Source organism: Odocoileus virginianus, chromosome 34 (assembly GCF_023699985.2).
Source record: "Odocoileus virginianus isolate 20LAN1187 ecotype Illinois chromosome 34, Ovbor_1.2, whole genome shotgun sequence".
Classification (NCBI taxonomy): Eukaryota; Metazoa; Chordata; class Mammalia; order Artiodactyla; family Cervidae; genus Odocoileus; species Odocoileus virginianus.
The window spans coordinates 7374713-7391100 of NC_069707.1; the positions used below are offsets into that span (position 1 = coordinate 7374713).

Sequence of the window (16388 nt, forward strand, 5' to 3'; positions counted from 1 at the left end):
ATGTATTTTTTTTTCAGATGTATTATTAATGGGGGAAAAGAGCAAAACCTAGAAAGGCATATAATCATTTGTGAACAAAGAGAAAAATACATGTATGTGAAACTTAAATATTTATTAAACATATATATAAATTATATATACAATTTACTTTATCTCTGGAAGCACATGCATAACATTGATCGTCTATGGAATTAGATGGCTATGGGAGATAAGTGGGAGGGAGACTCTTCAGTGCATACTTTTTGCACTTTCTGAACACATACAATTCTATTTTAAAAGTAACCTTAAAAAATCAAAAATAGGGACTTCCCCTTCGGTTGGTACAGTGGATAGGAATCTGCCTGCCAATGCAAGGGACACAGGTTCGATCCCTGGCCCAGGAGGATTCCACGTGCCACAGAGCAACTAAGCCTGTGGGCCGCAACTACTGACGATGCACACTCTAGGGCCAACGAGCCACAACTACGGAGCCCAGGCACCACAACTCCTGAAGCCCCCAAGCCCGAGAGCCAGGAAACCGCAAGCCCGAAGGCTGCAGGGAGCGACTACTGAAGCCCACGGGCCTCGGGCCTGTGCTCCACAACAGGAGAAGCCACCTCAGTGAGAAGCCCCGACTAGGGAGCCGCCATCACCGGCCACAAGCAGAGAAAGCCCAGGCACAGCAACAAAGACCCAGTGCAATCAAAAATAAATACATAAAACCATTAAAAAAAAAAAATCTTCATCCAGAGAAACATGTATGACACACTCCCCCAGGAATCTGTTTATGTGATATGCTCAGCTATAACTGTTCATTTTATCCATAGTCCATTTTCGGCCCATTGATGCCATGAACTGAACTGAATTGTACCCATGCTACAAACCCTTCACATTTCACATATTCAGCACTTGGGCAAAGGTCATAGCAGGAGAATCACAGAGGTCTGAGGCTTTTCCTAGAACTTGGAAGAGTCTTTTAATTCAGCCAGAGGTCATGCACTAGCAGTTCATGGGACACCGGGGTCTCAAGAGCCTTGCCTGGCCCACGTAATTTTTTAAGTGGGAAATTCCACATAAAATGAATTTCCAGAATCTGTGTTTTTTTTTTAAAATCAGAGAATTGGGTAACACTGAGCAGGCAGTTTCCTCCTGTTGACAGTTTGGAGGAGCTGAGTGTTGACAGCTCAGCTCTTTGAAGGGCGTGCCTGCTGGAGCCAGCCACAGGCCCTTCTTCCCTACCCTTGGTGCCTAGGACACGTCTGTTTTCCATCTGGTGAGTGTGGACCTTTGAGTTTGAGATCCTTGATCTTGATCAACTAACCCCCATAGACCTTGTCCAGTGCATCTTCCTATGCACACCAGTGCCTCCCCTCGAGGACAGAAATTGTACATCGTTTATGGTCGTGTCTCTAGAGCTAAGCATAGTCCCCATGCACAAAGAGCAGATGCTCGCCAAGTATTTGTGAAATAAATGCAGAGCTCCTCTACAGCATCCCTATGTGATGTACCCCTAGGTTTGCCCCCGCCAATCCCAGTGTCAGCAAGGCAGTAACATGTGATGGTGAGGAACAGGCCAGGTCTGATGCCAGAACCCAGCCTCTGGGCACTGACTCTGAATTGAATCTCAGAGACAGAGTTTTGGGGTAAAGTAGAAAAGAATAGCTTTTTTGCAGGTGCCAAGCAAAGAGTCCAGGGCAGCTAGTGCTTAAAAGACCCAACCTTCCTGAAGATTTTCGAGGAAAGGTTTATAAAACAAGGTGTAGGAAGGGGGTTATGGGGTGTGTGACCATCTCATGGACATTCTTCTGACTGGTTGGTGGTGAGGTACTTGGGAGTCAGCATCATCAACCGTCTGGTTCCAACCAGTCTGGGATCTAGAGTTAATGGGGAGCATAGGTAGTTTCTTCCATCTGGTGGGGTTTCAGTATCTGCAAAACAGCTCAAAGGACATGGCTCAGAATATTATATATAGCCCTTGAAGAGGAACTAAAGGTCCTTGACTTTAACGGTTAAAGCATTATTTTGTCTTGCTTGGCTGTTTTTCTTTTTTTCTGCATTTTCTCACTTCTCTGATTAAATTTGTTCTTTGACTAAAGTGTTTCTACAGACAGAGGCAGGTGGAGGTCATGGGTGGGTGTCTATTCTGTAAAGGCTTCATAAGGTCCTGCTGGGTTATGGGTCCTCATATTTCCTATCATGTTATCTTCACTCCACTAGGGCTCAATTTTTCATCTGTCAATGGAACAAGAGTTCCTATTCATTGAATTTTTGTAATGATTAAATGGGACTTCCCTGATGGCTCAGCAGGTAAAAAGTCCACGTGCAACACAGGAGATGTGTGTTTGATCCCTGGGTCGGGAAGATCCCCTGGAGAAGGAAATGGCAACCCACTGCAGTATTCTTGCCTAAGAAATCACAAGGACAGAGGAGCCTGGTGGGTGGATAATGCCTGTAAAGTGCCTGGCTCTTAGCAAATATTCAATAACCACCTAGACTATTCATAGAAGTTTTCACAGCTGTTTTATAAAACAATAAAATAGGTACCCAGATGGTTTATTGGAAAGCAAAATTTTAAATATACACTGAATGGTTCTGAGACAGGGAAGTGCAGCTCAGTGATACACCCATATGCCTGTACTTGAAAGAATTTTCCATTTTTATCAGACTGGTTCAAAGTAGGCTAAAGAGATATTTTGCAACATTATTCCTATTGTTGTTTTATATTCTTGCTAATTATGCCATCTGCAAATACATCTATGAAGACTTGCACTTTTCTATCCTCTGTATTGTGTAACCCAGTCCACCTTTCAAAGACAGATGAGAGACCAATAAGGTTCAGAGCGTGACAGGAGGAGCATGTGGGAAGGTGGGGGACTGAAGCCGAGTTGGGTGGAGGCTCCCGTGCAGAGAAAGATGAAGAGGGGCCAGCTGGTGGGAGGCAGAGGCACCCAGGAGAGAGGGCAGCTGTAGTTGGCACCTGGAGTCAGGCAGGCTTCTCGCTAGGTCTGGAGAGCCCACCCAGGGTGTCCCAGGTGGTGAGTGGGCACCTGCGAGACCAGGGAGGTAGGAGCCCCACCACCTGTCAAGTCATTCAGCCCCTGAGCCTATCCTAGATGCAGAGAGCCTTCTGACTGGCTAACATCACCTATTTCACCCCTTCAGCCTGTTTCCTTTCCTGCAAAATTGAGCTGCAATCGCTTACATGTCCCGAGAGCTTTCATCTGGTGCTTGGCAAGACCTTCTCCTGTATCGCCTCATTTAATCCTTGCAACAACCCTAGGCAGTAGGTAGTATCATTAACCCCATTTGACGGCAGAAGGAAAAAGAGAGATTTGCCCAAAGTTAGTAACAAAGCCAAGGTTTTAATCCTGGCAGCCCAAGGCCAGGGTCCATGGACACACCTCCCCCCAGAGGGCTGAGTGCACAAGAGGGGTGAGGCGGGCACGGTGCCCTGGGCGGGGCTGCCCGCAGCTGCCAGCAACCCGGCTGTCCCTGCCGCCGTTGTCACTGCTGCTGCTGATTCTGTTGCTGCCGCAACCGTCACTTTTGTGTTGCCACTATTGACAAGGAGGCCCTTGGAGCTGGATGTTGAGCTTTGGCTCCTGTGTCTGGAGTCTGAGAGCACTCCAGAACCACCTGGATCCAGATGAGCTTCTGCTCCTCTCTGCATCTCAGATGGATCCAGAGACTGAGGCAACACTAAGCCCCTCCAGGTGAGGGGCATTCTATGAGGAGTTGGGGGCCCCAGGAGCAGCCCCAACCTGGATTTCAGTATTATAAACACAAACATGCCAAGAGGGTGTGGCTGGGAACAGCAAAGTGAAGAAAGAAGCATTTTTACATGAATATCAGCAAGATCCTTGTATTCATAAAGACAAGATGACTAAGAAAAATTTCAATTTGAAAAAATTTTTGAATTAATTTTTATTTGCTCCTTACTTTTACTGAAAAGTCAATAATCTTTGGTAAAAATGGTTTTCTCAAGTCCTATTTGCAGAACAGATGATAACAGTGTCTATATTTTGCATTCATCACTTTTAAGTGATAGAAAATTAAATTGAGTCATTTACCATGTTCTCTACTACATGGGAAAGGAGGGAAACACCTTAGACAAAGAATGTGGGCCAGTCCCACTCCTAGGAGAGCATTTTAGGAATGACTCCATCCACATTAGGTGCTCACGATGCACTGTCCATTTTCTTTTTGCGCACCACCACAAGGAACACTTGTCAAGACTGATCCTGGACAAAGCTTATACTCATTGGTTGCTCCATCTTTCTATTATCCATTTTATCTTGGTTTTCAGCTCCTCATAATCTCTTTCTCCTCTCTCCCTTTTTGTTTTATTATTTATTGCAGGTCAGTAAAAAGAAAAGACAAGATGACTTACATTGAAGTCAAGAAACTAGACACTCCACTGAATTAAGAAGAGAGAGCTGCTCTTGTTTGCTTTGACAAAAACAAGGCAAGAATCAGAGATTTCTGCTCTCATCACAAAGCCTATACATGTAACCTTACTTCTGTTTGGACACTAGTAACCTTGATCTATAACCAAATGGAGTCAGTCGTACTGCTGTATGAAAACTGCCTCTAGGACGAGGTCCTGCAATCCTCCCTTGTTTGAACACTTCCAATGACTCATCTTACATAGCTACCTTAAGAGGGGATGCCAGCACTCCTCTGGACCAGATATTTCCAGAGTAGATTCTAGAATATCTCAAGGGAGAAGCAAAAAGTCTGTCGAGGAAAGAAATAGCTTACACATAAAAAGAATGTCAAGACTTTGTAATTGAAATCAGCGGAAATCTGACTACAAGTTTAGGAATGAATCGTAAAGATACAAGGCCCAGGAGGATGAAACATAATAATGAGTCAGGTAAGATTTACTGATATGAGTGCTCTGACACAAGGTTCTAGATTTAATGTGCTGGCTGGAACATCTAGCATCAACTCCAACAGTTAGCAGAACAACAACATGAGAAAAAATATGAGTATATTTCCATAATTTGAAATAAGGAGGACTTCTTAGGCAAAAGCATAACCAAGAGACATGAAGTGAATGATTGATTGATTAATGTGACTACACAAAACAAAGCTAAATTAAATGAGGCTAGCTGTTTAACACACCCCAAAAGTAAATTTAATGGATGAGTGATAGATTTGGGGAAATATTTTCCACATATAAAATATTAAAAGGTTAATATCCAAAAGAAATAAAAAGCTACTAAAAATCAATAAAGAAATGATAATCCTCTAGACAGACTATAAGGAAAAAATGGTTCAAGAATACAAAGTTAACCAGAAAAAAAAAAAAAGAATACAAAGTTATTTATAGAAATAGCTTTAAAAATTGTTAGGTTTTATATATATATATATGTATAAAGATGCATATCCTCATGGTTAGGGAAATAATAATGAAATATTTTTCACTCTTCAGATTAATTAATAAAATTAATAAAAAAATAAAATTGAAAGTATCAAGTATGGATGAGGATATGAAAAAACTTTCATGCATTACTGGCATGCATGAGTTGATTGGTTTAGTCTTTAGAAAGCAGTTTGGCGGTGTCCGTGCACATATTAGAAATGCGCACATCTGGACCCAACAATTTCACCACTAGGTATCTATTTTTGAGAAACACTAAAGCATATACAGATTCATCTCAGAGGTATTCATTGCATCATTTATTGATGAGAGCAAAAATTGCAAATAACCAAAGTCCTTATATGTGAGGAATGCTTAAATAAACTATGGTATATCAACTCATCAGTTAACAAAGAGTGAAAATAATATATAGCTACTCCATATAAAGATCTTCATGATGAAGGGCTAAGATGAGTTTTGGAATAAGGATGTAGAAATAATAAGATGTACATCTAACCAATGATCTAGGGGGAAGAGGAATGGGACTGGGCAGTGTACAAGGAACAATTAGAAAGATTCTACTTTTTCTGCAATTCTTGCATTTTTATGTTTTCATGTGCAGATCTGTGGCATGCTCATGCTGTTTTAAAAAATAAATGATTAACTGGGAAATAGTTTGATGGTTTCTTTAAAAATTAAACATGTTCTTACAATATCGCTCAGCAATTGCTTGCCTGGGTATTTATCCCAGAGAAAGGAAAACATACATCCACACAAAATTCCATCCACAATTTCTCATGGCATTTTTTTTCTCTAATTAAACAAAATCTGGAAATAATCAAAATGTCCCTCATACCAAGGAACACTCCTCAGCAAGAAAAAGGAACAAATCAACAAGATACATACAACTTGAATGGATCTCAAGGTTGCTGGGCTGAGTAATAAAGGCTAATCTCCAAAGGTCAATCGTGAAAGGAAAAACTACTGAGATGGAAAACAGATCAGTAGTTAATTATGGTCGTGGTTACATAAATCTACACGTGTGATAAACTGACATGGGTCTATACTCACATAGCACACCAATGTCAGTTTCCTGGTTTTGATATTTCTTTAATTATGTGAGATGGAATCATTGGGGAACACCAGGTGAAGGGGACCCAGACTCTCTCTGGATTTGTAAATTCCCGTGAATCTAGTTATTTCAAAATAAAAGATTAAAAAGAGTATTTTAAAAATGAAATGTTATGGGGACCCAGAAGAGGCCACTTCTCTGTAACAATGTTTCTTAAAGTTAATGTTCAAAATGTCTTTGGCTTCCAAAGGAAACTACAGTTCCTCGGTCCAGAAAAGTGCATACCCAAAACTTGCATATACTTTCACAGGCTTTACCAATCCTTCATTCAATTAAGAATTCTTGCTGTTGACACAAGTTTCAGTCCATAACCCAAACCCAGCCTGCTGCCTGTTTTTAAATTAAGTTTTATTGACACACAATTACACCCATTTACTTCTATTTGTCTAAGGCAACTTTGCGGTTGCAGAAAAGTGAGTGGTTGCTGTAAAGATTCTTTGATGCACAAACCTTAAATTATTTGCTATCTAGCCCTTTATGGGGTTTACCTGATAGCTCAGCTGGTAAAGAATTCACCTGTAATGTAGGAGACGCCAGTACAATTCCTGGGTCCAGAAGATGCTCTGGAGAAGGGCTAGGCTGCCCACATCAGTATTCATGGGCTTCCCTGGTGGCTCAGGCGGTAAAGAATCCGTCTGCAATTTGGGAGACCTGGGTTCGATCCCTGGGTTGGGAAGAACCCCTGGAGGAGGGCATGGCAACCCACTCCAGTATTCTTGCCTGGAGAATCCCCCTGGACAGAGGAGCCTGCTGGGCTACAGTTCATGCAGCGGCAAAGAGTCAGACACGACTGAGTGATTAGGCATAACACAGCAGCCCTTTATGGAAAAAGTTTGCTGACCCCTAGGGAGAATCCCACCTCTGTAAGCTGAAAGAAACGTTGGAATTAAAAATAATAAAAATAATAACACAGAAAAAGCAATACTATTAACATCCTAAAGTCTGAGTTCCTTCTTCTGTGTGCCTGGAACGCAGCACCAGTTGTGTAGGCAAACAGGCAAGAAGCCAGGTAAGAAGATAACAGTTTGGAAAGAAGAGCTCCCATCACGCCAGCACACTTGTGCACACGGCCATTTGCGGTTTCCTCCCCACGCCCTGAGGTGGGCTGGGCTGCCCAGCAGCCTCGGGGCGTGTTCTGGGTGTGGTGATTCCCGAAAGCCCCGGCACTCTGAGGAAAAGAACTAGGTGGGCCTTGCAGATCGGGGTGGCCATGTAAACTGGGAGGGGCAACTTGAGAGGGGAAGAGTCAGGGACCACTCAATCCACGTTGTAAGATGTGCTCAGTAGAAGCCTCACTATCTAAAAAGTCCTACTCATCAAAGACTATTATTTTCATTTAACCTAAAACAAAAAGAATGTATTTCTATATCTTCAATGAAGGAGAAACATCTGTTTTCTAAGTGTACACCTCCTGTTAGGAGTTCGGCTTTTTCTGGCTTAGACCATGTTCCTAATGCATTGTTCATCACTTGCAATTTGGGACTCTTTAAAGGAGAACCAGAACTCAAAACACGTTGAAACAACCTGGATCCAAAATTCCAGATTTTTGCCATACTTTCTTTCTTTAATACTTGATTTGTCCACATTTACATGACATTTTTAGTGACTCTATTGAATATTGAGAAAGCATTTTAATCAGGGGTCCCCAACCCCCAGGCCACAGACTGTAACCTGTTAGAAAGTGGGATGCAGAACAGGAGGTGAGCATTGGGCAGGCCAAACCAAAACCATAACCCCACCCAGGCCAGTGGCAATATTGTCTTCCATGAAACCAGTCCCCAGTGCCTAAATATAGGGGACTGCTGATTTAATTTACTTTAATTGAATTGTGTATTAAAAATGCATTTTTTCCTTTCTCTTTCATCAGATTACATGATGTCATCAAATTAGGTAATCACAATATCGAGTTCAAAGAGAAAAAACAGATTTAGGAGCAAATCCAACTGATCCCTGGTCCTCCTGTAACTCAACTAAGAGACAGATGGGTGGTCACATTAGAAGGTGGCCACCTAGCTGAGTTGAGAGTTCGCCAGCTTGTTTTGCTAACCAACGCAAGCCCGTGTGCCCAACACACAACGAGGCCAAACAAACCTAAATGTCAGAGTCTGGAGCAGAGAAAGGTTTATTGCAAACCCCATAATCATGCAAGGAGAATGCATTTCTTGTGCCCCCAAAACCCATCAACTCCCTTAAGGAGTTCAGCAAAGCATTTTTAAAGATGGGGGTGGGGAGGATGGCATGGTTGTGATCAGTTCGTGCAGTTTCTGACCGGCTGATGGGGAGGTAACAGGGCAGTGTCACAGGGATAAATATGATCAATCCTTAGGGTCCAGTAGATCTGGGGGCTACAGTGCTCAGGTCATCAGGTAGTTAATTTCTTCCCTTTGGTGGTAGCATCTGAAAAACTCAGGAAGTAAGCATGATCTGGGTGCTTCAGGAAGGAGCTACAGAGAGGGTGTGGGGGAGGGGTCTGCCCCAGGAAGGTCCCACAGGGTTCTGCCCTGTTGTAGTTTCACAGAGAGAAGGTGTGCCCATCGGGGTTCCCCAGAGAAAACAGAAGCAGTGGATGATGCACATATACACATATGTGAAAGGGAACTTTGGCTTACATGATTGTGAAAGCTGAGAAGTCCCACGATCTACTGCCTACAAGTCAGAGACCCAGGGAAGCCAGCTGCAAAAACCAGGGGAGCCGATACTTTAACTCCCAGTCCCAGGGCGGGAGACAGATGCCCCGCTCACAGCAGGCAGGACGGGAGGATGGCAGGCAGGGACAACACTCCCTCCTCTCCTTCTCCTCCTGCTCTGTCCATGGATCGGACATCCCGAAACACCCTCGCAGACACACTCAGACATCCTTCTGCATCGGGACACAGAATTCACATTCACGGGGGGTCGCTCTGTAAACCAGTTCACTGGAGGCTGGTCTCAAGAGCGCCTCCTAAGCCCAATTGCCGCTATGTTAAACAAAACATAGAATTCCCCTGGTTTCTCTCATGCAAGCCTGACAAACAGGATAGTATGTCTAAAACACTAGTACCCTGATCAAACCCCAAGAGTAAAGCTCGCTTCCCTTTCCCCTGTTTGGCAGGTCTAAGCCCAGTATCCTTGGTTAACCAGAACTCTGAAGCTGTGAACTTGGGTGACCCCCCCGCCATGAAGTTCTGAAATCAAAACTGACTTGGCAAAGACTTCTTTCCCAAAACAGTTTGACTCTACATTTACACCACCGGGCAAGTGGGTCTCGGGCTCAGGTTCACTTTCAGATGTCTCCAGCAACAATCTCTTTAAGGCAGGAAGATGTGGAGTGAAGAGGGGACCACGTCCATCACCCTTCAGCTGCTGTAATTTGGGGGTCTGTGTGATTTCGATGTGCCCTCATTCTGCATTTCCCCGCCAAGAGCCCAGAGCCTCTTGCCCCAGGAGTGTTTGCCTTCAAGATAAGTCACCCAAGGACATCACCTCGATCACGACTGGTCCTGGCAAAATTGAGGCATCTGTGTTCCAGGTTCCCTTATCCCTGCATCTCCTCCCTGCCCATGCCCACCCTCCCCGGCCACACCAGGGCCCTTTGACACCAATGGTTCAGCAGGTAAAGAATCTGCCTGCAATCCAGGAGATACAGGTCCAATCCTTGGATCAGGAAGATCCCCTGGAGGAGGAAATGGCAACCCGCTCCAATAGTCTTGCCTGAAAAATTCCATGGATAGAGCAGCCTAGAGGGCTACAATCCATGGGGTCACAAAAGAGTCGGACACGACTGAGCGACTAAGCAAGCAAGCCAATCTCCTCTCTGGCCCCCCATCAAAAAAGATTTGCTCCATGCCCCCAGAATCTTAGGGCTCATCTGGGGAGCAACCTGTGGGGCAGAGGGTGTTAATTCTGGAAACCAGTTCTGCTGGGTTGTGGGAACTAGCAGTCTCCGTCCCAGTGTTCAATCATTCCAGTGCTTAGATGCCCAGAAACTCCTAAAAACAATGACTCAGGATGCTAGTGCTGGCTTGGATTCCCAGGTCAGAGACTGCAACCCAGAACACTCTTCCCAGCTCTAGACATCTCCATTTAGACGCTGAGGGTTCCTGTGGGCTTCCCAGGAGGCACTAGTGATAAAGAACCTGCCTGCCAATGCAGGAGACATAAGAGAAGCAGGTTCGAACCCTGGGTTGGGAAGATCCCCTGGAGGAGGACATAGCAAACCACTCCAGTGTTCTTACCTGGAGAATCCCATGGACAGAGGAGCCTGGCAGGCTACGGTCCATAGGTTCGCAGAGTAAGACTCAACTGAAGCTGCTTAGCATGAGGATTCTGGTAACCAGCATTTCTCATTGAGATTTTACTGCCAGTGACAAAAATGTTTATCATCTTCAGATTTTGACAGGAGGAAGAACTCTGTAGAGGTCCATATTCATATCTGGCTTGCACATTTTCTAAGCCATCTGTCATCCCCAGGAAATCTTATGGAATGTTACAGGTATTTTACCCCCAAAGCAGATGTTTGGTGATGATTTTCCCATCAGGCAGAAATACTAGGGTCAGAAACCACAGGGGGAGTAGAGACCACCCAGTGCCTGAGTGAGTCCCCAGAGCTCACAATCCCTCAAGGGTCCAGTTCAAACACAACAATGGGTACTGTAAGCAGGACCCCATCTCGGGTGTCCCTCATGACTAGAGAAACAACCTCAGACTACTAACCATGGTACAAAGCGTGAGGGTCTCCTCTACGCGGGAATGCTGATCACCAGGACAAGATGAACAAGATGGATGTGGGCTTTGACGCTGCAGGTGGATGGGGCAAATACCCTAGTGATGATAGTGCAATGTGGAGCGAGCCTGGGAACCAGGAGGGAAGTACCCAGATTCCCAAAGTCAAGCTGGTCTTGCGTCTTGAGTGAGGACAAGTCTCCCTGGGGAGCCAATACTTAGTACCGTTCTAGGAGTTCACAGACAAAGGAGAAAACCCTGAGGACAATTTGGGGTTTAGGGACAATACCCCGAGAGGCTGAGGTTCAGCATGGGCAGGAGGTGGAGAGGCCTGCAGAGTGGCCAGTGGTGCTCAGCCTTGACCCTGTGGTCAGAGAGCTGGGCAGGAAGAGGCGGGATGGGCAGCAGGAGGTATGGAGCCAAGAGAAGTGGGCAGATGAGAGAGATTTAGGGAGAAAAGAAAATTGTGACTATTAGCTATGGAGCCAGAGGCTAAAGCGGCATTTAAGAAGAGCATAGCAATGAGATTTATCCCAAAACAATCACACTAGACACTAACTGCACATGCTTGAGAGCCTGGGGACACTTCTGGGAGCAGGTTCACAGGTCCTGAGGCCGTGAATGTCTAGAGCATCACACAGGCATTTTTGTCCACAAAGCAACCAGAAATCACAGAAACAGATTCAAGTATTCTCAAACACTCTTTCAGAAAGAAAGAAAAAATAAAAGACATTTTAGAAACACTTTCATCCAAAATGTCAAAGAAAAATAATGTTAAGACGGAGAGGAAGGGTAGTTTTACATTTTCTTCTTCATAACTTTGGCATTTCCTCAATTTTCTGCAATGCGTGTATTTTTAAAAAAAAAAAACATGTGTTAGGCAGGATATGGTGCCTATAAAAATACACATGATAGATGGGTCACTGATAAAGATTTCTTTTCTGAATTCATTCCTGGTCCAGCCTCCATCACACCAAAGGTAACAACTATTCCACATTTTGTCTCTCTGATTTCCTTGTTTCTAATGTACAACACACACACACACAATTGAGTGTATGCATTCTGTTAAAAAGAAAAATTCCACTGAGTACATTTTAAAGATCCAATTGACTTTATTGAACCATTCAGGCTTCAGGCAGCATCCCATGCATTGTCTGGAAGGAAGCTTCAAAGGGTGGCAGAAAGGGAAAGTTTCTAAAGACAGGATGGATGTGAGAGAGTGCGTGTGTGCTTGCTGGCTAAGTCATGTACAACTCTTTTGCAACCTCATGGACTGTAGCCTGCCAGGCTCCTGTGTCCACGAGATTCTCCAGGCAACAATACTGGAGTAGGTTGCCATTTCCTTCTCTAGGGGGTCTTCCCGACCCGTGGATGAAACCCACGTCTCCTGCATTGGCAAACGGGTTCTTTACCACTGAGCCACATTTGAAGCCCCAAAGGCAGGACAAGGAAGGCGTAAACATGGAAACAAAATTGTTTCAGATTCAGGTCACCTTTCTTCAGGGGAAAGGGGTCTTTTAGGTGGACCACCTCACCTTCCTTCTGGGGATGGAGAAGGTGTTGACCGGAAAGTATCTGACCAGCAGGTTAAGACTGTATTTCTGGGGGAGTCTGAAGCTTCAGTTAAGTTAGGTATTAAGCCCTGGTTTGGTAGCCTGATGTAGTACAAGAGACTCCATTTGGGGCCTGTGGTCTTATTTTAACGGTATCAACTTTTTTAAAATATATTTTTAAAATGAAACTGAAGTACAGTTAATTTCAGTCTCTACTTTCATCTTTGTTTTGTATTTTATTACTTTCTGCTTTTATCTTCATCTTCATTTTTCTTACTTGGGGTTTATCCTGTGGTTCTTTTTCTAATTCCCTATCCTGAATGACCATTTAGACTCTGAGCCTCAGCCATCACAGCTAACTAGCATGTTGGCTGATTCTGATCTGAGAGGTCGCTGCCACCCAGGAAGTGTTCCCCACATCCCCGCATCCCTGCCCCAGGCTTCCTGTCTCCTGGTGGGACCTTCAATGGGGAGAAAGTCCCGAAGTTCCACCCCCTCTCTCAGGCTCTGTTTAACCCCCTTATCACACAAACAGCACACGATGTTTTCCCACAGCTGGCAACGTGGGTTGTTTTCTTCTCCGAGACATGCTGAGCTGGGAGGCCAGGAAGACACCTATTCCTGGGTTTTCAAAGGAGAGCAGCCCCTGGTGACGTCCGGGGACTCCTCCAAAGCCATGCCTAGCTGTCTGTTGTATTTAAGCAAGAATACGCTCTTAGAGGGAGAGCGGGGGTTTCTTTAGCAAGCCAGTTCTGAGGGGCTACAAATGAAGGGGTGGAATATTTGCTGGGAAAGGAAGGGTTTGGGGGTCGCCTTCCCTGATTTTCGGGGCTTCCCTGGTGACGCAGACGGTAAAGATTCTGCCTGCCCTGCCCTGGATTTGATCCCTGAGTTGGGACGATCCCCTGGAGAAGGGAATGGCAACCCACTCCAGTACTCTGGCCTGGTGTCCATGGATGGAGGAGCCTGGCTGGCCACAGTCCATGGGGTCACAAAATGCCGGACACAATGGAAAGACTAACACTTTCACTTCCAGGTAAGTTTAATTCTGTATGACCAACATGTTTCCATTTAAAACAATCAAACCGGACTTCTCTGGTGATCCAGTGGTTAAAAGTCCACCTGTCAATGGAGGGGACATGGGTTTGAACCCTGATCTGGGAAGATTCCACATGCTGAGTAGCAACTAAGCCTGAGTGTCATAACTACTGAAGCCCTCACACCTAGAGCCCATGCTCCGCAACAAGAGAAACCACCGAAATGAGAAGCCCATTTCTCACCACAACTAGAGAAAGCCCAACAGCATCAACGAAGACCCAGCATAACCAAAAAATAAATAAACTAAATTTTAAAAAATAAATAATAAAAGAAGAGATATACTATTGAGAGGGTTAGCAGTCAGGAAGGCTAGGGGTCCCCAAGTGGCAGGAGGAAATGAACTGCAAGTGGCAGGCATTTCTTTTTTCTTTTCTATTCCTGCTTTGTCATGATGACCCCTGGTTCCACCTGAACTTAATTTTTCTCAAACCTTGAGCTAACCAGTGCAGTTTTCTTATGGAAATGTTTTTCTTAAGCCATGTTAATGAAACTATGTATTTGCTTGGGAAGTGATCAGTGCAAAGAAATATAGGAAAACAATAGAATGGGAAAGACAAGAGATCTCTTCAAGAAAATTAGAGACACCAAGGGAACATTTCATGCAAAGATGAGCACAATAAAGGACAGAAACATTATGGACCTAACAGAAGCAGATGATATTAAGAAGAGGTGGCAAGAATACACAGAAGAACTATACAAAAAAGATCTTCATGACCCAGATAATCACAATGGTGTCATCACTCACCTAGAGCCAGGAATCCTGGAATGCAAAGTCAAGTGGGTCTTAGGAAGCATCACTAGGAACAAGGGTAGTGGAAGTGATGGAATTCCAGTTAAGCTATTTCAAACCTAAAAGATGATGCTGTGAAAGTGCTGCACTCAATATGCCAGCAAATTTGGAAAACTCAGCAGTGGCCACAGGACTGGAAAAGGTCAGTTTCCATTCCAATCCCAAAGAAAGGCAATGCCAAAGAATGCTCAAACTACCACACAATTGCACTCATCTCACACACTAGTAAAGTAATGCTCAAAATTCTCCAAGCCAGGCTTCAACAATACATGAACCGTGAATTTCCAGATGTTCAAGCTGGTTTTAGAAAAGGCAGAGGAACCAGAGATCAAATTTCCAACATCTGCTGGATCATTGAAAAAGCAAGAGAGTTCCAGAAAAACATATATTTCTGCTTTACTGACTATGCCAAAGCCTTTGACTGTGTGGATCACAATAAACTGTGGAAAATTCTGAAAGAGATGGGAATGCCAGACCACCTGACCTGCCTCTTGAGAAACCTGTATGCAGGTCAGGAAGCAACAGTTAGACCTGGACATGGAACAACAGACTGGTTCCAAATAGGAAAAGGAGTACGTCAAAGCTGTATATTGTCACCCTGTTTATTTAACTTATATGCAGAGTACATCATGAGAAATGCTGAGCTGGAAGAAACACAAGCTGAAATCTAGATTGCTGGGAGAAATATCAGTAACCTCAGATATGCAGATGACACCACCCTTATGGCAGAAAATGAAGAAGAACTAAAGAGCCTCTTGATGAAAGTGAAAAAGGAGAGTGAAAAAGTTGGCTTAAAGCTCAACATTCAGAAAACTAAGATCATGGCATCTGGTCCCATCACTTCATGACAAATAGATGGGGAAAATGTGGTTGACTTTATTTTTGGGGGCTCCAAAATCACTGCAGATGGTGATTGCAACCATGAAATTAAAAGACACTCCTTGGAAAGAAAGTTATGACCAACCTAGACAGCACATTAAAAAGTCAACAAAGGTCCATCTAGTCAAGGTTATGGTTTTTCCAGTGACCATGTGTGGATGTGAGAGTTGGACTCTAAAGAAAGCTGAGCACAGAAGAATCGATGCTTTTCAACTGTGGTGTTGAAGGAGACTCTTGAGAGTCCCTTGGAATGCAAGGAGATCCAACCAGTCCATCCTAAAGGAGATCAGTCCTGGGTGTTCATTGGAAGGACTGATGCTGAAGCTGAAATTCCAATACTTTGGCCACCTGATGCGAAAAACTGACTCACTGGAAAAGACCCTGGGAAAGATTGAAGGTGGGAGGAGAAGGGGACAACAGGATGAGTTGGTTGGATGGCATCACCGACTTGATGGACATGAGTTTGAGTAAGCTCTAAGTGTAGGTGATGGACAGGGAGGCCTGGTGTGCTGCAGTCCATGGGGTCGCAAAGAGTCAGACAGGACTGAGTGACTGAACTGAACTGAACTGATTTGCTTTGGAATCTGCCTTTCTTCAAACCAGTTCTGCTTAAAACTAATCTTTTTCCCTAACCTTGAACTGATCAAGTCTCAGCAAACCAGTACGTCTTACTCATGGAAATGTTTTCTTAAACTATGTTAATGAAACTGTACTTGTTTGGAAATCTGCCTTTCTTCAAGAGTCACGTCATTGTTTTATGGCTGGGGATGACTCCCTTTGTGCCAATCTATGTCAGAATAGACGTTGTGGGAGTGGGGCCTGGTGCGACCCTTTCAGTCTTGAGGTGTTTCTTTTATCTGATTAGCAGCTTGCTAACTGGTATGAATCACC

General features: G+C 44.2%; 1 protein-coding gene across 4 annotated transcripts in view; it reads left to right on the top strand.

Moving 5' to 3' along the window:
* The window catches only part of SLC22A2 (solute carrier family 22 member 2), a 39870-nt gene extending 26947 nt beyond the window's left edge, over nucleotides 1-12923 (top strand). For 2 of the 4 annotated variants that reach the window (XM_070461472.1, XM_070461470.1), the window contains one exon: nucleotides 9568-12923. Coding sequence is in view for 2 of the 4 variants with exons in the window: in XM_070461470.1 (XP_070317571.1) it covers nucleotides 9568-9592 (25 nt within the window). In the remaining 2 variants the exon portion in view is untranslated. Of the gene's footprint in view, nucleotides 1-4338; nucleotides 6017-9567 lie in introns of those variants that run through there. The other 2 variants (XM_070461471.1, XM_020876584.2) reach the window with 1 other exon arrangement.
* The last annotated feature ends 3465 nt before the right edge of the window (nucleotides 12924-16388 follow it).